General features: G+C 47.4%; 1 protein-coding gene and 1 long non-coding RNA gene across 2 annotated transcripts; one reads left to right on the top strand and one right to left on the bottom strand.

Moving 5' to 3' along the window:
* Positions 1-897: 897 nt before the first annotated feature.
* On the bottom strand, positions 898-8,917 carry LOC144996713 (uncharacterized). Its single transcript, XM_078956408.1, has 2 exons — positions 7,909-8,917; positions 898-1,749 (listed from the first exon to the last, which is right to left on the bottom strand). The coding sequence occupies exon 1, from the start codon at positions 8,788-8,790 to the stop codon at positions 8,119-8,121; it is 672 nt and encodes a 223-aa protein (XP_078812534.1). The 5' UTR covers positions 8,791-8,917; the 3' UTR covers positions 898-1,749; positions 7,909-8,118.
* A 9,940-nt stretch (positions 8,918-18,857) lies between these two features.
* LOC144996712 (uncharacterized) lies at positions 18,858-22,816 on the top strand. Its single transcript, XR_013659568.1, has 2 exons — positions 18,858-21,961; positions 22,038-22,816. It is a non-coding gene; the product is annotated as an uncharacterized LOC144996712 (long non-coding RNA).
* The last annotated feature ends 888 nt before the right edge of the window (positions 22,817-23,704 follow it).

Genomic DNA, 23,704 nt, shown 5'->3' with positions numbered 1-23,704 from the left:
ACACCTACGTCTGCAACACAAACATGCTAGAATATGTTTGCAGCTACCTGAACATGACTCAGTGTACGGTTCTCCTTCATCCAATTCAGTTCCATTTTATTTGTAGCCCAAATTCACAGCAACAGTCGTCTCGATGGGCTTCGTATCGGTAATTGAAAAAGTTAAACATAAAATCAAAAGGATCGTGAATACAAAGAGTTCAATAGGAAAATACTAAACTGAACTAACAAACTGACTAAACTAAACTGGACATCTCTGCGCTTAGACCCCCCTTAGACCCCCCTTCGCTGTAAGGAAAAACTCCTAAAAAAAACGGATTCTGGAAAAAAGCAGAAACCTCAGGGGTGGAGGAGGGATCCTCCCCCAGGACGGACAGATGTACCAGAACTCATAGAGAAGAATTAACTTATCTAACTCTACAACTACATATATAAAGTCCAGCAGACGAGCTTCATCCAGACGGAGTTGGGGGACGGCTGGGGGGCGTCAGATGAGCCAGAGAGGGGGGGTCCACAACCAAGTGTAGGAGCAGAGAGGAGGTCCACGCTTCATCTTTGTCTTGAAGTTGAGTTATAGCATCTGACCTTACAATCTTTCTCCTTGAAACGTTTCACTGCAACTTCAAGACAATGAAGTCAGAAGCTGGGGAAAGTATGGTGCACTGGGGTTCTGTCCTCTACTTCTCCTCTCCTATCCTTGATCATTACTTCATGATTCACGTTTTGTGATTCCAGTTCGTTCGTCTCTGCTCCTGTTTTTGGCTGTGGACCTTGAATTTTACCAGGAAAGTTCCGTTGAGATCCGCAGATCTCTTTTTCAAGGGAGAGGTAGATTAAAACACAACTCAAGACATTTCATTGAATAAAAATAATTTTAAAAATGATTAAAAACAAAAACATGTTTATTACTTTATTTCCAGGTCCAGACAAAGTGTGACATGTGGTATATAAATCAGAATCAGAAATACTTTATTGATCCCACACATGGGAAATTTGTTTGTCACCATAGCAACTGACAGCAGAGAGAAAAAAAAGACTTAGAATGTAATAAAAAAAAGAACAAAGAAAATGTAGCATAAATGCAAACATCAAGGTAGTATAATTTAAAAAGCTATTTACAGAACAGTGCAGGTAAAAAGATGTGCAAAAGAAATGTGCAAAATAGAAAAAAAAACTAAATAAATAGATAATAAAAATGTGCAAAGGTTATCTTTTGCATTGTGTGTTGTTGTACAGGGTTATTGCATTGGGAATGAATGACTTTTGGTACCGGGCGGTTCTGGAGCGGAGCTGTCTGAGCCTCCTGGAGAAGGAGCTCCGCTGTTTGTCTAGAACAGGGTGGAGAGGATGCTCTGGGTTGTCCATGATTGAAAGGAATCTGTTCAGGGACCTCCTCTCCATCACTGCTTCAAAGGTTTCCTGTTTGCAGCCAATGACAGAACCCGCCTTCCTGATCAGCTGTTCAGTCTGTTGGTGTCACTGACTGCAATGCTGCCCCCCCCAGCAGACCACAGAGGATGATTGTCAGTCTGCTGTCAGAGAGATGGAGAGGTCTTCTTGGGTACAGGGACCAGGCAGGAGGTCTTCCAGAGGAGCGGCACCTTCTCCAGTCTGAGGCTCAGGTTGAAGAGATGCTGGAGAACCGCAGACAGCTGGTGGGCACAGGTCCTCAGGGTACGAGGGCTGACGCCATCCGGGCCGGCTGCTTTGTGCTGGTGAAGTTTCTCCAGCTGTTTCTTCACCTGACAGGCTGTTACAGTCAAACAGGGAGGGAGGGGGGTGGAGACAATCATCCATTAAAATCATAAAGTTAGACTAAAATACAAAATAAAGTGAAAATAAGAGGAATTGTGATGAACTAAGCTTAAAATTAAGCCACCAAACCTAACAGAAACTCATCTGGTGCTTAACTGGACGTAACACTGAAGCGGCTGAAGACCTCTGCATGTAATCATGGCCATTTGCTCCCTGCGCCGCCACATCTGGCCACCAGGTGGCAGCAGATACCAACAATTCCTGGAAGCACCAAAACTTCTGAACAGGGTTTTCCAACAGAAACATCGCGGCTTTCCCCTATTTGTTCAACAAATGCTCACATTTGTTTAACATTCAATCCTGAGAAACTTTTCATTTATCTGAAGGATCCGCTGATTAGAAATGACACGTAGTTTCTGCAGGACTTCGCTAGCAGGACGGACTGTGTCCTGTGAAAATAGAATAGAGGTTCCTAAAACTGCATCTGAACAAACACATGGAAGAACATCAAAGTAGATATGATCATCCAAACACGCAGGAGAGTTTTTCAATTCATTTAGTTTATTTCCATGCTAAAAAGAAATCCTCAGTGGCGTTAAAAAATGACCTGGAACTTGTTTGAATCCTGTAAATATTCATAAAAGTAAGTTAAAAAAAAAACTAAAGCGAGGGTGTCAGCACCAACCCCTCATACTGCCTTCAATGCACAGCAGCGGAGTGATAATGATATGGGCTTGTGGAGCATGAAGTCTGCTTGACCTTTGAACTCCTGCTGTGATGACGCCTTTGGTCATATTTGTGGCAATCAAAGATTGTTTGTTTCCGTTGTTGTTGTCTTTGTTGTTTTCTGAGTGTTTTTACTAAAGCTGTGTCCTTTAATTGTTGTTTTGTGTTCCTTTGTTTACTTCTTTTGTCTGTTTCCTGTTGCATCCATCTGCATCCTGCTTTTTCATGTGTTTCATCATTACATTGTGGCAATGATGAGAAGACACGTCTTGACTTCGATACGTGAAGCTTTATTCACTCATATGCCAACAACTGAAATAAAGCGGGCAAATCATCTTATATATGAACACTGAATCAGACCACGCCCATAGCAACTGCAAAACCTGTTGGGTGTGAAGCCCAGAAGCAAGGATAACCCCACACAGCCCCCCCCCCCGAACACCCAGAAAGGAACTCAACTGTCAAAACCCATTCTGCAAGGGCGTTTAATGAGTCTGCCAAAACGGCTATGTCGACCCGCAGCCTGTGGAGCCAACTGTGGGACGCTGTTTGTAGAGCGTGGCAGATCTGGGGGTCTGGAAGGAGGACACCCCCGGCGAGGAACTCGAGCTGGCTGCACAGTGTCGCCTGTCAACACAAACGCTGGTTTCAGCCGGTCCACTGTCACAAAGTCTCTGCGCCCACCCATGTCCAGGACAAAACATTTGTCCCCCTTCTCCAGGACACGAAACGGACCATCGTAGGGGGGATGAAGGGGCGAGCGGTGGCCGTCATGTCGGACAAAAACAAACTGGGCTGACTGGAGCGATGAAGGCATAAATGACCGTGGGACGCAGTGGTGCACGGGGCCAGGAGCCGACGGTAAACGGGGGCCCGGGGCAGACGACTCTAATAAAAACTCCCCAGGAATTCGGAGCGGCTGTCCAAACACTAACTCAGCGGAGGACGCGTCTAGGTCGGTCTTAGGAGCTGAGCGTAGCCCTAGTAGGACCCACGGCAAACGATCCAACCAACAGTCATCTGTGAGCGCTGCACGGAGGGCAGCCTTAAGAGAACGGTGGAAACGCTCACACAGCCCGTTCGCTTGAGGATGATAAGCTGCAGTACGGTGCACCTGCACCCCTAAAGATCGCGCCATTCCTGACCAAAGCTCCGAAGTGAACTGGGGGCCCCTGTCTGAAGTAATGTCTGACGGTAGACCAAAACGGGCAACCCAGGCAGAGAGAAAAGCACCGACCACGTCAGCAGATGTAGTGGAGGACAGAGGAACTACCTCAGGCCACCTGGTGGTCCGATCCACCATTGTTAACAAATGTGTGAAACCCTTCGAGGGAGGCAGTGGGCCAACCAAGTCCACGTGAACGTGGTCAAAACGCTTGGCTGGGATCGGGAAAGGTTCTAGGGGGGCTTTTGTGTGCCGGTGAACTTTGGCGCGCTGACATGCAACGCAAGCCGCGGCCCAGCCCTTCACATCCTTACGCAACCCAGGCCACACAAAACGGGAACTAACCAGCTTTACAGACGCACGTACACCTGGGTGGGAGAGGGAGTGAACAGATTCAAAAATGCGCTGCCGCCACCCGGCAGGAACCACTGGCCGTGGCCGTCCTGTGGAAACGTCACACAGGAGAGTTAGGCTACGTTCACACTGCAGGGCTTAATGTTCAATTCGGATTTTTTGAAAAAATCCGAATTGTTTGCTAGACCGTTCACATTTCCAAGTAAATCCGAACTTTTGTGATCTCCAGTGTGACCGTGACACGACCCAAACGAGACCCGCATGCGCAGAAGCCAGAAGAATACTCAACGGTGAACGACGTCACTTGTTCTTTGTGGAGCCAACGTTAACAATGGATGTCAACAACAGTGTTGTCAAAAGCGGAGCTCTTTTTGTAATATTACATTTATTTTCACGAAGGAGCAGCACAATTACAATCTTCTCATTTTAAGAAGGCAATGGAGTCTGGATCGTCTGGACCCACTGTAGTGGAAGAGGAATGTGTATGTGTTGGGCCCGCGCGCCCGCGTGTGTGTGTGCAAGCGCGTGCCGCGATAGAGAATAGGGGGGGGGCAGTGTGGGCTCGCATTCATGTTGTGTGTTACGGAGGACGGATGACGGTAATAGAAGAAGGTTTCCCCCAGAATAAATGCTATGGACTCTTTATTAACCCGTTCTGGAGAATCTAAGGATCAGAACAGGGAGGAGGAGGATCGCCTGGGTCCCCCGCGCTTCTGAGCACGGTCGGAAGGGAAGAAAGAAAAAAAAGTTATTGCGGTAAAGGTTCAACACCACGCTCTGCCATTTATCTGGAAATTTTTTCAAAAACCGCCCAGTTGCGATCAGAGCCCTGGAGTTTGGCCTGAATAGAGCGATCAGCCCAAATATTAATCCAATCAGTGACCCCCATTCCCTTCCACTGACGGGTCTCAGCAGCATCGTCCACCATGGTTGATGTTTACGTTCTCGTTCCCGCCTACTTCAACGCAAAATGATGACGTTTGTTGCGTGTCGATGACGTACGATTCGGAATCAAGTCGCCTGGCCGGTCAGACAGCGGTCGCAATTGAAAAGAACGGCTACAATTCGGAATCAGGACGGCAAACCCACGGGGCCTGGGTCGCAATTGAAAAGATCGGATCTGTGTCATTCAGACTGTCATGAAAAGATCGGAATTGGGCCGCTTAGGGGCAAAAAATTCGGAATTGGGTCGTTTCAGCCTGCAGTGTGAACGTAGCCTTAGACCACCATCTTGCCACAAAATCTCCTCAAGCTTGAGGCCCGAACTACCAGAGCGGAGGGCAAGAATATCTGCATCACCAGGCTGCTCGGCGGCCATAGCAGAAAAATCCGTCCCAACAAGCACCGGGGAGACGAGTACGCGTGAGAGGCAGTCAGCAACGGTGTTGGACTTTCCGGCTACGTGACGTATGTCAGTCGTAAACTCAGAAATGGCCGCCAGATGGCGCTGTTGGCGCGCAGACCAAGGTTCACTCACCTTAGCCATGGCAAACGTAAGTGGTTTATGATCCACAAAGGCAACGAAAGAACGTCCTTCCAACAAAAAACGGAAATGTCGAGTTGCCAAATACAGAGAAAGCAACTCGCGGTCAAAAACACTATACTTGCGTTCCCGAGTCTGCAACTTGCGGCTAAAAAATGCAAGAGGCTGCCAAGCGCCCGCCACTCGCTGCTCTACCACAGCACCCACTGCTATGTCTGAAGCGTCAGTAGTCAGTGCGATCTCAGCATCTGGGTCTGGGTGCGCGAGGAGTGCAGCCTTTGCTAAGGCTGACTTAGCTCCGTCAAATGCAAACGCTTTCTTTGAACGCAAACTGTCATAAAGCAGGTGGGCAGCCCGGGGAATGAACCGGTTGTAAAAGTTCACCATCCCCAAGAACTCCTGTAGGGACTTAACCACTTCAGGACGGGGAAATTTTGCCACGGCCTGAACTTTGATGGGAAGAGGAACCGCACCCTGCGCTGAAATTCGATGATCCAAAAAATCAATGGCTGACAAACCAAACTGGCATTTAGCCGGGTTAACGATCAAGCCGTGGGTTTCCAACCGCTGGAAAACTTCCTTTAGGTGCATGAGATGCTCTTCAGGGGAGGGGCTGGCCACCAAAATGTCGTCTAGATCAGTGTTTTTCAACCTTTTCTGAGCCACGGCACACTTTAAGCTTAAAAAAAAATCCCGCGGCACACCAGATCTACAGCCCCTCCCTCCACAATCTCACATGCATTTTTGTGATAATTATTGCAGAAAAAGCTGGAAGCTGCAGCTGTTTTTCTAAAAGATGCAATAAAAGTTAAGTTAGAAGATTTAAAAAAAGTTTGAAGTGTGTTCGTTGTTTTCAAGACGTTTAACAACAGAACTCCTTTTACGCTGTCACTCTCACAACCCAATGCATCATGGGAGATGTAGTGCATAAAACGGCCGGAGATCGCTTTTCGGAGCTTCATGGTGTTGTTCACTTGTTCCACGGTCTGATACCGGATTCTGTGGAAAGCTACACCGCTAAAGGCGAGCTTTAGCTGCTATTTTTGTTAGAACTGAGAGACTTTACGAGTTAAATCGAGACAAGGAAGTGAAGACTTTAACCACTTCTGATTGGTCAGACTGATGACATGTGATTAAGCCTTCAAGAATGATTGGTGGAGACAGGTAAAGGGGCGGGACTTTTCCCAAACACAGCCGGAGCTGCAGCTGAATCGCGCTGCCGTCATTCTTATCAAAATGTCTTTAATAAAATAAAATAAACACAAAGAAAAAGTATTTTACGATCTTTTATATTCCTAACTCCTCAGTGTTTTATCAGGGCCTGTTTGGATGAACACAGAGCTGAATCCTGGAGATGGGAAATGTTTTTAGATCAGTTAATGAGGGCAATTTCCCACGGCACACTTGACCATATTGGTAGAAGGATGTTGGAGATGGAGCTGCCTGGCAGGAGGGCAAGAGGACGGCCAAAGAGGAGATACATGGATGTCTTAACAGAGGACATGAAGTTGGCTAATGTTAGGGTAGAAGATGTTCATGATAGAGTGAGGTGGAAAAGGATGATTCGCTGTGGCGACCCCTGATGGGAAAAGCCGAAAGAGAAAGAAGACACTTGACCATCTCCCACGGCACACTAGTGTGCCGCGGCACACTGGTTGAAAAACACTGGTGTAGATAGACGAACACAAACTCGAGACCGCGTAGCATGGAGTCCATTAACCTTTGAAAGGTTTGGGCTGCACCTTTTAGACCGAAGGGCATGCGCAGGAACTCAAAAAGACCAAAAGGAGTGATCACCGCAGTCTTAGGCACGTCTTCTGCCCGCACAGGAACCTGATGGTAGCCGCGCACCAGGTCCACTTTGGAAAAAATTGAGGCGCCGCACAAACGAACCGAGAAATCCTGAATGTGGGGAATGGGATAACGGTGAGGTGTTGTAGCGTCGTTCAGACGGCGAAAATCCCCGCACGGGCGCCAGGAACCATCTGCCTTGGGCACCATGTGGAGGGGCGACGCCCACGGGCTGTTAGAGCGCCTCACGATACCCAGACTTTCCATGGTGGCGAACTCCTCCTTAGCGATGGAGAGTTTTACCGCATCGAGGCGCCGTGCACGAGCAAAAACTGGCGGGCCCTTAGTGGGGATGAAATGCTCCACGCCGTGCTTAGCCACAGTGGAGGAAAAGGCGGGGGTGGTCAAGGATGGAAACTCAGCCAACAAACTCTGAAAAACGTCATCGCATGACAAAAAATGCGCGCGCATGACAGGCCCAGACCCCCCAGCTGCACACGGGACAGTGGCAAAAGTGATTGCGTCTATTCGTCTGCGGTTAGCCATGTCCACCAACAAACTATGTGCACACAAAAAATCTGCACCGATGATGGGAACAGAAACGGAGGCAACGACAAATTCCCAATTGAACTTACGTCCACGAAAACATACAGTTGTCCTTTTGGTCCCAAAAGTCCCGATAGCAGATCCGTTAGCCGCACACAGCGGCGGTCCACCGGTGGACATCTCTGAGCCGGAGGGGGGAACCAAACTCTTCTGGGCGCCAGAGTCCACCAAGAAACGACGTCCGGAGCAAGAGTCCGTAACAAACAGCAGCTCTCCACGTTCGCCAGCACTCACAGCTGCTACCGGGTGCCGGCTGCTGCGTTTCCCGAACTGGAAAACGCACATGGCGGGACACAGCGCTTTGCTTTACTTCCGAACCTCTGATGGAAACGGCACAGGGAGGTCCCGCGGCGCGCGCCCTCGCCGACTGCAGACACCGATACCGGATCGTCCTCCGTCTCCTGCAGGTGGGCATCAGACGTCACGTGCTGCACGGCGAAACGCCTGGTAGCCAGCAGAACTCGGTCCGCTTCCTCAGCCAGTCCTCTGTAATCTCCCGCCGCCAGGCGAGGAGAGTTGGCCAAAGCCGCGCGCACGGGCGGCGGGAGCTGCCGCAAAAAAATGTGCGGGAAAAGAAAACAGCCCTCATCCGAGCCGAGCAGCGAGAGCATGCTGTCCATCAAGTCCACAGCCGAACTGTCTCCCAGGCCCGACATGCTGAGGATCCTCTCCGCTCTCTCTGAAGCAGACAGGCTGGATCTCCGCAGAAAAAGCTCCTTCAGAGCCGCGTACTTCTCCTGCGGGGGCGGGTGAAAAAGGGCTTCGACATGGAACCAGGAGGCGGGATCGCTCTGCCAGAACTCAGGCAGCTTCACGGCGGCGGCAGCTAGCATGGCCGGGTCCCCGCGCGCGGGATATGGCGAGGTCACTGAAGATGACGTTGAAACTCGCGCGTCTGCTGGTTCTGACATTATTCACGATTGGGGTCACCAATGTGGCAATGATGAGAAGACACGTCTTGACTTCGATACGTGAAGCTTTATTCACTCATATGCCAACAACTGAAATAAAGCGGGCAAATCATCTTATATATGAACACTGAATCAGACCACGCCCATAGCAACTGCAAAACCTGTTGGGTGTGAAGCCCAGAGGCAAGGATAACCCCACAACATACTCTTTACCAGTCAGTCTGAGGAAGGCTGCACTTACATCTGTGTTGTAAAGTTTTTATTCACTTATAAGTTTATAAAAATACACTTTTGCACACACGCACAAACACACACGCGCGCACACAAAATGTGCACATGAGAGTCGGTGATATTTTCTTTCCCATTGTTCCAAAGAGTTGCTCTTCTGCCTCCTGGAGCGTGCACAGCTGTGTGTCAACAGCAGCACACCTGCCAGGAGATTCATTGAAGAACATGTTGGGGGGGTGCCTTGTCATGGCAGGATGAGTAGAGGCTGCCCCTATCTCACCTGCCCAGGTATGTGTGTGTGTGGGGTGGGGGGGATAAACAAGGTTAAAGGGAAAGCAAGACTGGCTGAAGAGGAGGGAATTGGGGGCTATACTTCCACCATCCAGGGAGACTATCTGAGCAGACAGAGCATCTCTGAGGTTTTTAGGACCAAGTATAATGACCTCAGTTTTTTCTGGGTTCAAGAGGAGGTAATTAATTGTCATCCAGGTCTTGATGTCACTGATGCAGGCGTTCAGTTTCTCTATCTGGTCATTCTGGTCAGGCTTCATGGATAAATACAACTGCGTATCGTCGGCATAACAATGAAAATTAATGCTGTGTAAAGCTGCTTAACTACAACTCTTTCTAGGATTTTAGAAATAAAGGGCAGGTTTGATATCGGTCTATAGTTGGCCAAGATGCTAGGATCCAAACTGGGCTTTTTCAGAAGAGGTTTAACAACTGCATATTTAAAAGACTGTGGCACGTAACCCGTTTCCAGAGAGGCATTTATCATTGTTAATATGGGATCATTAATTAGGGGAAAAGTTTCTTTAAAAAGTCTAGTGGGAATTGGGTCTAACAGACACGTTGAGGATTTGGAGGACGTAATAATTGATGTTATTTCCGCTTGATCCACAGCAGTGAAGCAGTCTAATGTTACAGAGGTTTCTATGGATGCCTCCATTTCTACCGCTTCAGCCTGTTCTGGGCTGATAGTAGGAATAACTTGATTTAACTTATGTCTAATATTTGAGATTTTACTGTCGAAAAATGTAAGAAAATCATCAGAGCTGAGAGAAACAGGAACATGTGGTTCTACTGAGCTCTGACTGCCAGTTAATTTAGCAATAGTGCTAAAAAGAAATCTTGGATTGTTTCCATTCTCTGATATTAAGGTTGAATAGTACTGGCTTCTAGCTCTACGCAGAGCTTTTTTATAATTTAATAGGCTATGTTTCCAGATATCCAGAGACTGCTCTGAACCGGAGCGGCGCCATTCTCTTTCCAACTTACGGGTTTCTCGTTTAAGAGAACGAGTTTCAGCGTTAAACCACGGTGCTACTCGGTTTTGTCTGACGAACTTAGGTTTCAAGGGGGCAACAACATGGAGTGTACTCCTGAGGGCTTGTAAGGCATCATTAACAAAGTGGTCATTTATACTAGGACTGATAATATGGGAGCTGGACTCAGAGTATTTTATTCTAATGTAAACTGGAAGAGAATCAGAAAGTGATCAGAAATGATGGGGTTATGAGGAAGGACACTCCACGAAGCAGATGAGCCAATCCACTGAGAGGGAAAATCTTTCTATTCTGCTGCTCGCTGTGACGAATCCACAAAAATATCAGCTAAACTAATAGTTTCATGCTTTGCTGAAGAACCCCTGATGCGGTGAATTAAGATGAACACGGTTGGCTCTGACTCACCTGTGAGCATCGGCTGCAGAGATGGCAGATGTTCTGCCGCGCAGCAGGACGCTCCTCTTCACCGTGAGGTTCATGTTTGTTCATGGAACCCTGACGTCTGCAGCCTCCAGAACCCAGACGCCTTTCAAGAGAACCTCACTGCAGCAGTTTTTCTGAGAAACCATGAACGCAACACGTCCAAATCCGAGCTGCACATCCATCCATGATGCAGTTTTTCTGTTCAGGTCCAGAATTTCAGGACATTTTTTTAAGGAAGAAACATGTGATACTTTAATTCAGGTAAAAAACTCATCTGACGGTGCAGGTCTCTGTTCTCTGGACAGGTGTGTGGTTACCATGGTAACCACGGTGGAGCATCTTCTTTTCGTAAGGTTCTGAGTTTTGGGTGCATTTGGTCCCCATTCCTGCACGTCTTCAGCCACGTTCACATCTGGTTTTGGATGTAGAGCCTCAAAACACTCTTAAACGTGTGCTAGATGCACATTTCACACACGGTTACACCGATTTTTCATTGGAAGTGTGTTCTTGAGGCCGGTGTGAACATAGCTGCAGATTAGTGGTCGTCTTTGGAGCCTTTATATTTACACGAAGCCTAGATGTTGTCAGATGAAAGGTCTGGACTGCAGCAGGTCAGCAGGTCAGCCGGTCAGCAGGTCAGCAGGTCAGCCGGTCAGCAGGTCAGCCGGTCAGCAGGTCAGCCGGTCAGCAGGTCAGCCGGTCAGCCGGTCAGCCTCTTGCAGAGTGAAGCTTCCGTTAAACTGTTGCTTCTTCCTGCTGAAACAGACGTCACCTGGGCGGTGTCAGATGTTGCTGTGAAAACATTTACACGTCCTTCAGAACTCCTAACAGTTAACCCTTGTGCTATCCTAGGCACGGTGGGAGTTGGGTCATCTAGACCCACTAGACAGTGCTCTGAACCTTTTTTCTTCAATGATTTGTGATCTTCACTGGTGTCCATGGATTACATGAAATCTTTCCACCTTTATCCACCTTTGTCATGGTAGGGAGAACACCTCAATGGAAGGGGGGGGGGGGGTCATCTAAGATAGAACAAGGGTTAATCATGGAAGCTGGAAGGTCCCCCCCCCCCCCCCCTTCAGCCTGGAGGACACATGATGCCAACAGTGATGTCACGTTTAGACTCGTCTGACCTTAGAGATCTGTCCCACTTTGAAACGGTTTTAGTGGAAATGAGTCCGGGTCCACAGGAAGCCAAGGTCCTTCTGGGTTCAAAGATCAGGTCCCTGAGAGATGCACAGTCCTCTGAGAACCTGAAAACCACAACATCCAACCAAGGCCTTTGTCCCTGACACACAGAGATTTCTCCAGTTTCTCATGCTCAGTAGAAGATAAGACTTTCAAAGCCTCTGACCTCAAGAAACTTCATGTTCAAAGAATTCACAACCCCTGTGCCGCTCTTTCACAGAGTAGGAGCTTTGCCCTGAGCGTGTTTCACACCTGATGTCAGTGAACGTCTCACAGGTGTACCTTTAGACGTTGGTTCAGACGTTTCCTTCCTCTGTTGGAGACCTCCAGCATCACAGCTTAAACCAGGAGAAGTCCTCTGAATGCCTTCTTTCTCCGGTTCTATTGCAGCAGCAGCTTCTTCAAGGAAGTAAAATGTTGAGTTTGTGTCAGCGGAGGCTTCAGGACGGCGTGACGAGTGGCGCTCTGTGGAGCGAGCAGCTGCTCCCGGGGGTCTGCCTGGATTCTCAGCCCGACTTCCTGTCGGCTCTGACAGAGCTGCTGCAGTAGATCTGAGGCCCGATCAGTTCTTCGCTTCAGGCTGCAGACAAAAGGCATCTCTGAGGTGTTAGATCTGACTTCTGTTGGATGGGATGTGTCTGGGGGGGGGGGGGGTTGAAAGGCCTGCTTACCTGTTTAGATTCAGCATGTCTTCCTTTAGTGGGATGCTGGTTTTTTTATCCTCTGAGCTCAGTAAAGCTGCTGTGGAGGAGTTCCAGCTCCTGATCAGCACTGCCGCCCTCAGCGGGAAGAGCGCCGTGCCAGGTGAGCACGCCGCCTCACCTCAGTCATGTGAGCAGGGATGCAGCTGAGGTGAACATGTGTGTAACAGCCGTGTGGAGGAGTCCGTCAGCGGGTCATGAACACACCTCCGGAGGTCCTGATGATGTGTTTCCAACCTGCCAGCTCGGATCAGCGTGCACACAAGATCTGCCGGCTTTCACCTGACGTGGGAATTTGCTCTGACAGTGTGTGTGGGTGTGTGTGTGTGTGTGGGGGGGGGGGGGGGGGGGGGTGCGCGGCAACGATTGTGCGACCGTGTCTGAAAATGACAGCTATAAGTGGATTCTTCTCAGCGGAGAATTTAAATCAGACAAATGTAAATGAAGGCGAACAGACAAGAGAGGAAACACGAAATGAGACACAGAGCAGCTGTAAAACACACACAGACACACAACTGTCACACAGAGACACAACACGACCGCCAACAGGCCAAAGACAAACACCGCTTTGACAACAACCAACACAAAGAGGCACAGATACGAGAAAAACATTCACACCACCGCTGACTGTATATGAGAACTGGACTGAGTGGCCCCTCCCCCTTGGCGTTCCAAACAGGAAGTACCTGCAAAATCCCACAGACTTCCACAGAGACATAAACAGCTGTTATTCCGTCATTCTATTGGTCAGAAGAACCGTTCTGGATCTTATACCTTTATTTAACATCTTCCTGATAATCTTCAATTTTTCATGATACATTTTCTATAGATCAAGTTCTAAATTAACCAATCAGATGGCTCAAAAAAAGTAGGCGGAGCCTGCTGGCCCCCACGTCCAACATTCAAAATATTTGATAGACCGATTTCGTGTAGCACACTTTCAAGTGGAAGGGGTGTGGCCTTCCAACAAGCTGGGTGTTCAGAGTGTTCCCCGATTGGCCGGAATTGGTGCAGCAGCGTTCTGGATCTAAATGATTTATTGCTCTTCGATGGATCAACATTTCTAGCTCTGAAACTCTGATCTACCTGGATCTTCACCCTGCACGGTTTAGACACGCCCCTTTTTGTACCTGATCAAATCCCGCCTCCTGAGTCAAACCCCAAACAGAAACTTCCTCTGGACTCTGCTGCCCTCGTTCTCAGACGTCTGAAAAACGCGCAGATCTTTTTCCACCAGACGTGTCTGTCGTGTTCTGCTGCCTGAGGCCACCCGTCACCCCGGGATCGACCTTCCCCGTCTGCAGGAGGATTTGGCTCCTGACGCCGCCGCCGCTGCAGGCATCTTGAGCGGAACGACTCTTTGGGAATTGGCTGTGAAAACACTGTAGCACCATGTGACCCCTTCACACCCGCTTCACTGTGATTGTTCTGAAAGCCTCGTCTGCAGGGCCCCCCAAAGACCTGAAGGTTCTTCTCAGAGAGGTGATGGTCTTCCTCAGAGCTCTTCCTCCTCCTCCCTGGATGCTCTCTGTTCATCCACACAGACAGAGGAGGCTGCTGGATGCTGTGCGCCGCCTTGAGCAAAATGGGCTATTTCTGATCCGGCGCCATGTAAATAATACTGACTTGATTCAACGGGTTTAGTCCCCGCCCCCTTCCCCAGCCCCGAAGGACCAGCAGCTGCAGGCTGCTTCAGCGCTCATCCACAAGAAGAAGCAGCTCTGCCTCACAGAGCCTGGGCCGCTCCTCTTCACTGCCTTTAATCAGATCCGATTAAAGCCGACAGAACCGTCCCGTCCAATAGAACCAGCCAGCTCCTAATGTGTGCAGATCTTTATGAGAGGCCCAAACGTCCAGCCTGCTCCTCAGGAGGTCAGACGGATTCCCGTCAACAGGAAGCAGAGTTCTGCTGAGGCCCTCGAGTGTCGAGCTTAAGCGCCGCTGAGATCAGACCGCTGAGGAGCATGCTCAGTTTGGTCAGAACCCCTTCAGGGTGGGACTCATGAGGAGCGCTTTAATTCTGGCAGAAACGCAGGCGGCCTGCAGGTCTTCAATCAGGTGGACGAGTCTAAATTTACCAAACTCACGTGTGACTCACAGAACTCTGCAGCTTCACTAATTAAACATCAGGAGGATGGAAATGTCAGCCTGACATCCGTGTGATTCAGGCCGCCTCACACTTCCTTCAGAACATCTGAGGATCCTCACAGACGCAGTGACCCACCTCTGCGGAGGCTTCTGATTGGTCAGCAGGAAACTCCAGGAAGCATCTGCAGCGGATGGACGTGTTAAGAATGCAAAGAGCTCAAGACTCCGCCTTCTTTGCCGCCACTAAGGTCAGAATTTGGTGATTTGGAGGAAACGATTTGAAATTCTCAAGGTTCCTTTCAGGTTCTGCAGGTTTCAGTTTTTTTGTCTGTTTGTAGACAATTTTGGGGAAAGTTTTAAAATTAAAAAGAAAATCCAGAAGATTGAGAAGTTCAGGTTCATGAGCTTCTAGAAGCAGATCGTGGCTGTGAGGGAAAGTCTGCAGTTTAATCTGTGGTTTCAGAAGAACGAGGAGCAGAAAGAAAAACCCAAGTAAGTAAGTAAAAACAAACGAACACCTACCTGGAAGGTTAATGTCTGGAGCTGATGGGCGGAGCTAAATGGGCGGAGCTCGGCTGACCCTCGGCTGAGCAACCAAGGAGTTCAGCCTGGAGGAATCCATAAGATCATCTGAACGCCATCATCCAGATTTCATTTCAACAAAACTTTACGATCAAAACTGGAGAAGAAAAATCTGAAAGAATTAAATTCCTTCAAACTCTTTTGTAAAAACTTAAAACAGCTTCATGAAAGCAAAGTTCACATAAAAATGCTGAACCAGCAGAATGTGGACCACAAGACCAGAGAAGAATCCAGAAACGTGAGGAGGGAACCAGAGCAGGAACGAGTAACCAAAGAACCAGAACCAGAACCGGTAACTTCTGCCCCCTGCTGTCATCACCGCAGCAGAACTTCCTGACCCGCCAGAACTTCAGTTCTGCTGCTTCTCTTTCCTCCCATCTTCCTCTCTGCTGGTTTCTGCAGCAAACACAACCGTCCTCCACGTGCACGCTCAGAGCGCACGTTTGCCTCTTCAGAAAGAGCCTCTAACTGTGACTCTGAGAAAATGACCAGCAGCAGGAGACGAGCGCTTCTGTCCCACGTTTGTGTTCCTTCATGTCTGTGCTGTATGAAGCACGTGCACGCTCAGAGCTCAGCCGAGCGTGCACGTGTGGTAACTTAGAAATTATGAGTTGGGGGGGGAGGCAGATTTAGAACTGAAGGAAAAGAAAAAGACTAAGTAATTTGCAGACATTTATGGTATTTATTAAATGAATGATAAAAGTTAAAAAATGATTTAAAATAAGTAAATAAATAAATGATAAAGTAAAACCTTACTTTACCTGCAGTAAGTTTCTTAGTAGAACCTGTATTTCCAGCTCTAGTATAAAGTTTTCTGTGGTTTTTAGCTCTGGATGGTGACATTTTCCTAAAAAGGTTAAAAACTTTCAAAGAGGCTGAAGTTCTCCTGTTGCTGGGCAGAAAATGAAAAAGTCTTTGCTGATCTAACAGGCCTGATGCAGTCTGACTCATAATGAACTCCCACCTTTAGGAACCTTAATGGTCTGATGCCAACAGCAGCTTCGCTGACGTCAAAGAAAGACCCTAATCACAGACCTGCATCGGCCGACAGGCTTCCATCCATCCATCCTCATCCATACTCATCCATCCGTCTTCTGAACCCGCTAAATCCCAAATGGAGTCATGGGTTGCTGGAGCCTATCCCAGCTGCCGTTGGGCAAACTAAATATCATCTTCTGAGAATGTTCACACACATTTCTCTGTGGCAGCAAGAACCTTACTAGTCTGTGTGTGTGTTGTGTGTGTGTCTGTGTGTGTGTCTGTGGGCGTGTGTATCTCTGTGTGTTGTGTGTGTGTGTCTGTGTCTCTGTGTGTGTGTGAGTATGTGTGTGTGTGTCTGTGTGTGTGTCTGCGTGTGTGGGTGTGTGTGTGTGTCTCTGTGTGTGTCTCTGTGTGTAGCTGGACTCTCAGCCACTTTATCAGCTGCTGGGTTCTGATTGGAATTGGGCCTGAGGACAGGAAAGTAATACAGCGCTGAAGTAAAGATCTGCTCCCATCAGATCTAAGCTCACCATCTGTGCACGTCTGTGTGTGTGTGAGTGTGTTAAAGTCTGCGTTGTAACTGTGTGTAATGCTTTTTTTCCCATTTTGAAAACATCTTGAGTTTTTCTGTCTTCAAATCTTTGTAAACATCGTTTCTGACTGTGACAGTGATGAACACAGCGTGCACACAGCGTGCACGTTCTGCTGCTAGTGTGAGTTTCTTCTGTGTGTGCAGAGCCAGCATGCATGCACTGTGCAATTGTGTGTCTGTTGTTGTGCCTCAGTGGCTGCCTCCACGCAGGCTGCAGTTACACAACAAATTTGCTGCAGCCTTCCTTGATTGCAGCCTGGAGGTAGAAGAATGAAGACTGCATAGTGTGTGTGTGTGTGTGCGTGCATGTGTGTGCGTGCATGTGTGCGTGAGGAGGTAAAGGAAATCTGACAAGCTTCTTGACACAGAAGCACCAACAACATCTTTGCCCCCATGATCCGGACTCCACTGAGCGCGCTCAGTGCTTCCTCTGGCTGTTGGTCTCAGATCCTCTGGATCTTGTTGGTGAATGGAGACATTCACTTCCTGTGACGTCATTTCCGGGTGAGCTATTCCCAGTGCTAGCTGTGTGACTGCTGTCCTCTTGTTTGGCATTAGCCTTACTACTATTGCTTACTCTAAGGGTTATCTGGGTTAATATTCACATCTAGTACCTTTTATTAGCGAATTCACCACTGTTAAACCGCTTGCTGTTCACTTTTCTCATTTTGCTAAATAAACCACTTCTCTTTACTTAAACACCGCTAGCCTTAGCTTAGAACCTAGTATGGCCACCACCACTCCTTCCGCCTCTCCTCCTCTCTCCTGCCCCATGTGCCATATGTTTAGTGATGATCCTGCCTCCTTTAGTGAAGATAGGGGTAGGTGTGTTAAGTGTAGTCTTGTGTTAGACTTGGAGGCCAGGCTGGAGCAGTTAGAAGCGCGGCTCCGCACAGTGGAAGCTAAGCCGGCTAGCCAGGTCGTTACTCGTAGCGCGGGCCGCGCTACCAGGGCTAACTTAGCTAGCACCCCAGCGCCCTCCCAACAGCCGGGAGACAGTCAGGGGTTTGTACCGGTTGGGAGGAAACATAGTGCTAAACGCAAAAACTTAGAGCACCCGAGACTCCACGTTAGTAATAGGTTCTCCCCCCTCAGCGACACACCCGCTGAACACTCAACTCTGGTTATAGGCTCTTCTGAAGTTAGAAACGTGGAGCTCCCAGCGGCTAAAGTCAGGTGTTATCCGGGGGCCAGAGTTGGTGACATCGAGGGGAACCTTAGGATGTTAGCTCAGAGTAAGTCCAGGTTCCGTCGAGTCGTGATTCACGCAGGCGGTAATGATGCCCGACGGAGACAATCAGAGGTGGTTAAGTTAAACGTAGCTTCGGTGTGTAAACTGGCTAAGACGATGTCCGACACTGTAATTTTCTCTGGTCCCCTGCCGAACTTAGTCAATGATGAAATGTACAGCCGCTTTTCATCATTTAACCGCTGGCTTTCTAGATGGTGCCCAGAAAACGGCGTTGGTTTTGTGGATAACTGGAGCGCGTTTTGGGGGAAGCCCGGTCTCATGCGGAGAGACGGCGTCCATCCCACCCGGGACGGTGCCGCTCTTCTTTCTAGAAACATTTCTGCTAGCCTTAGTCTGTTAACCTGACAATCCAGAGACGAGACCCGGGCGCAGAGCAGCAGTGGAAAACGCTCCTCTGAGCCTCCCTTAGGGTTAGTGCCGGTGCAAAACCCATGCAGGGAAAGTCAAGCAGGTCCTAGCTTTAGCTTATGTGCTGAAAGACAAATGAAAGGAGCGTTTAGAAAACAAGAACACAGAACTTATTCTGAATGTTGTAATTATTTTGGGTAAATTCTATATACATAAATGCCGTTTCCTTAAAATCAAACCATTTTTTTCTACATTTCATAAAGAACTCTGCTCTTTTTTTTCATCTGTAAACTTCATGGAAAACAAACTTGCTATGGAACTTCAAAGTATCATATGTAAATTACAGCTTCTTGATAGCCCCCTAAGTTAAGATTAATTGCAATGTCTATGTAAACCCCCCCCCCCTTTTTTTATTTTTTTTTTTATTTTTTTTTTTATTTTAATGTCTTGTATTGATTTTATTTTATTTTTCTGTATTATTGGTATAAAAAAAAAACTTCTTTTCGGCTGAATAAAAAAAAAAAAAAAAAAAAAAAAAAAAAATGAAAGGAGCGCGTCATAGAAACCTTAAAGTGACAGACGGCAGTTCTCACAAGCAGAATTATGATGTCATTAAATGCGGTTTATTAAACATTCGATCCATTTCCTCCAAGTCCCTCTTAGTCAACGAGTTAATTACTGATAACAATCTTAGTCTTTTAGCCTTAACAGAAACTTGGCTCCATCAGGATGACTATGTTAGATTGAATGAAGCAACCCCCCCCACTTATGCTAACTATCAGAAATCCAGGATTTCAGGGAAAGGAGGTGGTTTGGCAGTAATATCACAGTCTAGCTTACTTCTCAGCCCTAAAGTTAAAAATGCTTATAATTCATTTGAAAGCATCATATTGTCTTTAAGTCACCCAAACAGGAAAACTCCAAAACCTGTTTTACTCATAATTATTTATCGCCCCCCCCGGCCCATATTCAGAATTTTTAACTGAGTTTTCCGACTTCCTATCGACTATTGTCTTAGATTCTGATCAAATTATAATATTAGGGGATTTTAATATTCATGTTGATGACCCCAGTGACTGCCTAGGAAAGGCTTTTGCAGCTTTATTAGATGATGTTGGTTTCACCCAAAGTGTGAATGAACCCACTCACTGTCATAAGCACACCCTGGACCTTGTTCTAACCCATGGGATAGAGATCAGCCAGCTGAGTGTCCTTCCTCTTAACCCCATCATTTCTGATCACTTTCTGATTACCTTCCAGCTTACACTGGAACATCCTTCTGCCCCAGTGAATAAGAAACAGCTTAGAAGAACCTTAACTGACCGTTCTGTGTCTGAGTTTAAACACACAGTTCAGCCAGTACTTAGTGATATTCTGAGAAAATACTCTGAGACCAGCTCCCATAGTATCAGTCCTAGTATAAATGACCACTTTGTTAATGATGCCTTACAAGCCCTCAGGAGTACACTCCATGTTGTTGCCCCCTTGAAACCTAAGTTCGTCAGACAAAACCGAGTAGCACCGTGGTTTAACGCTGAAACTCGTTCTCTTAAACGAGAAACCCGTAAGTTGGAAAGAGAATGGCGCCGCTCCGGTTCAGAGCAGTCTCTGGATATCTGGAAACATAGCCTATTAAATTATAAAAAAGCTCTGCGTGGAGCTAGAAGCCAGTACTATTCAACCTTAATATCAGAGAATGGAAACAATCCAAGATTTCTTTTTAGCACTATAGCTAAATTAACTCGCAGTCAGAGCTCAGTAGAACCACATGTTCCTGTTTCTCTCAGCTCTGATGATTTTCTTACATTTTTCGATAGTAAAATCTCAAATATTAGACATAAGTTAAATCAAGTTATTCCTACTATCAGCCCAGAACAGGCTGAAGCGGTAGAAATGGAGGCATCCATAGAAACCTCTGTAACATTAGACTGCTTCACTGCTGTGGATCAAGCGGAAATAACATCAATTATTACGTCCTCCAAATCCTCAACGTGTCTGTTAGACCCAATTCCCACTAGACTTTTTAAAGAAACTTTTCCCCTAATTAATGATCCCATATTAACAATGATAAATGCCTCTCTGGAAACGGGTTACGTGCCACAGTCTTTTAAATATGCAGTTGTTAAACCTCTTCTGAAAAAGCCCAGTTTGGATCCTAGCATCTTGGCCAACTATAGACCGATATCAAACCTGCCCTTTATTTCTAAAATCCTAGAAAGAGTTGTAGTTAAGCAGCTTTACTGCCACCTACAGGACAACAGCCACTTTGAAGACTTTCAGTCGGGGTTTAGACCTCACCACAGTACGGAAACTGCACTAGTTAGAGTCTCTAATGACTTGTTATTGGCCTCAGAAAAGGGACTACTTTCTATTCTGGTCCTGTTGGACCTCAGTGCAGCCTTTGACACTATCGACCACGGTATTTTACTCCATAGATTAGAGCAGGACATAGGGATCAGAGGATCTGCTCTCCAGTGGTTTAAATCCTATCTGTCTGATAGGTATCAGTTCGTTAATGTAAATGGCCATTCCTCTCAGTGCACTCGAGTCAACTATGGAGTCCCACAGGGCTCAGTCTTGGGACCGATCCTGTTTACGCTTTATATGTTACCCCTAGGAAACATAATCAGGAAACACAGCATTAATTTTCATTGTTATGCCGACGATACGCAGTTGTATTTATCCATGAAGCCTGACCAGAATGACCAGATAGAGAAACTGAACGCCTGCATCAGTGACATCAAGACCTGGATGACAATTAATTACCTCCTCTTGAACCCAGAAAAAACTGAGGTCATTATACTTGGTCCTAAAAACCTCAGAGATGCTCTGTCTGCTCAGATAGTCTCCCTGGATGGTATAAGTATAGCCCCCAATTCCACAGTTAGAAACCTTGGGGTTTTACTTGACCAGGATTTATCATTTAAGGCTCATATATCTCAGGCGTGTAGAACTGCCTTTTTTCACCTGCGGAATATTGCTAAGATCAGAAATATACTTTCTAAGAGTGATGCTGAAAAACTCATCCATGCATTTGTTACGTGGAGGCTGGATTACTGTAACTCCTTGTTAGCAGCGTGTCCTAAGAGTTCCTTAAGAAGTCTCCAGCTTGTTCAGAACGCAGCTGCTAGATTGTTAGCTGGAACCAGCAGAAGAGATCACATCACTCCTGTGTTAGTTTCGCTCCATTGGCTCCCAGTTGATTCTAGAATTAAGTTCAAGATCCTCCTGTTAACCTATAAGGCCTTACATGGAATGGCCCCGTCCTATATTAAGGACCTCATAGTCCCTTACCATCCAATCAGAACACTTCACTCACTAAATGCAGGACTGCTTGTGGTTCCTAGAATTAGTAAAAGTACGGTTGGAGGTAGAGCGTTTAGCCACCAAGCCCCTGTCTTATGGAATAAACTCCCAGCTCATGGAAGAGAGGCCGACTCAGTTTCTACATTCAAAGCTAGACTGAAAACATTCCTCTTTGGACAGGCTTATTGTCAGACTAGTTAGTATTCAGAGATTATTTAACTTAATGTTAGTTTGTTTAAATTAAACTTAATAATAACTATTTCTTTTAAAAGGCTGCTAGAAGTTGAAGCTGGGGTAACTATGGTGCACTGGGGTTCTGTCCTCTTTCCTTTTTTACTTCTACCCTTCCTCTCCTCTATTCTTGATCATAATTTATCATTTAGTTCTCCTTGCCTCTGCCTGGTGCAGTGCGATTCATGTATTGTCCCTCTTTTCCTCTCCCCTCCTGGGGAGTGGGAGTGCTTCCAGACTCCAGTTGGTTCATCCGTGCTCCAGTTCCTGACCGTTTACCTCGCCTTTGCTCCTGCTCCTACACCTGGCTGTGGATCCTGCCTCTGGCTCATCTCTGGCTCGTCTCTGCTCTGTACCTGACTGAGTACCTCGTCTCTGCTCCTGCTCCTACACCTGGCTGTGGTTCCTGTCTCCGGCTCGACTCGCGCCTTTGACTGTCCCCACAACCACGGCTGGATGAAGCTCGTCTGCTGGACTTTTATATATGTAGTTGTAGATTTAGATAAGTTAATTCTTCTCTAAGAGTTCTGGTAAATCGCCTGTCCGTCCTGGGGGAGGATCCCTCCTTCATGTGGGCACCCCTGAGGTTTCTTCGTTTTTTCCGGAATCCGGTTTTTTTGGGAGTTTTTCCTTACCGCGAAGGGGGGTCTAAGGGCAGGGATGCCAGTATAGCTTAGTCAGTTTGTTAGTTCATTTTAGTATTTTTCTATTGAACTCTTTGTATTCGTGATCCTTTTGATTTCATGTTTTACTTCGAAGCCCATCGAGACGACTGTTGTTGTGATTTTGGGCTGTACAAATAAAATTGAATTGAATTGAATTGAATCCACCTGAGGAACCAGAACTGGAGGTTCAGGTTTGGACTCGTTTACCGCTGTGCTTGGATCCATATGGACCATAGGAGAGGCATCTTGGGGGTACCACTTGCATGCCCCCCCTAGATAAACTGTCCCCTTTAAAGAGTGATGTTCAGTTTAAAGCTTTTGCATAAAAGTCATCCAAAGGGACTTCATGGTGGGAGTTCAGCTGTGAAGGCTCCTTTTCATTGGACCCATCCGGGTTTTTGGGTGGATGTGTTTCCTCTGCAGGTCATCGTCTTTTGGAGGTGAAGGAGCTTCTCCTCTTCCGTCATGAGTCCACAAACACAGATGCAGGAGAGGAGGCGCCGCTGTTGCATAAGCTTCTGCAGAGACAAACCGGGCCAGAAGAGGCCGAAGGCCGCAGGAGGATCTGGACTCCCCCATGATCAGTGGGACACTTGAGGCCTTCAGGCTGAGGGGAGGGGAGCCAGCAGCTCAGGGCCCCCACTCACGTCCCTTTGAGAGAGGAAGAGCTTGTGATGGTTGGCTAATGAGGTCCTGGAACCTCCAGCGGAGCTGCAGGGGAGGTCGGCCTCCTCCTCCACAGTCTGTCAAGCAGACTCCTCCAACACACGGAGACAGAAGATGCTCCTCTTTTCTTCTCCTCTGTTTTCTTCACTGGAAACGAAGGAGAAGAAGCATCTAGATGCAGAATTCCAGATGGATGGATGAATGGATTGATGAATGAATGGATGGATGGATGGATGACTGAAAAATATAGATGGATGGATGGAAGGATGGAAGGATGGATGTGAAGTGGGCGGGGCCTTGGCTACAAACGGAAGTGTCCTAACGGGTTCCATTGGGGTGGGGGGCGAGTTGAGTAAGAAGGAATCATGGCGGCAGAT

The sequence above is a fragment of the Oryzias latipes genome, chromosome 12, assembly GCF_053564925.1.
Source record: "Oryzias latipes strain Hd-rR chromosome 12, Olatipes_Hd-rR_3.1".
In the NCBI taxonomy this organism is placed as follows: domain Eukaryota; kingdom Metazoa; phylum Chordata; class Actinopteri; order Beloniformes; family Adrianichthyidae; genus Oryzias; species Oryzias latipes.
The sequence above is the reverse complement of the archived record's forward strand: the minus strand, read 5'-3'. Positions and strand labels throughout refer to the sequence as shown.

What these genes read in the sequence shown, in the direction of transcription:
- LOC144996713 (XM_078956408.1), bottom strand. Translation starts at nt 8,790, where the DNA reads ATGTCAGAACCAGCAGACGCGCGAGTTTCAACGTCATCTTCAGTGACC.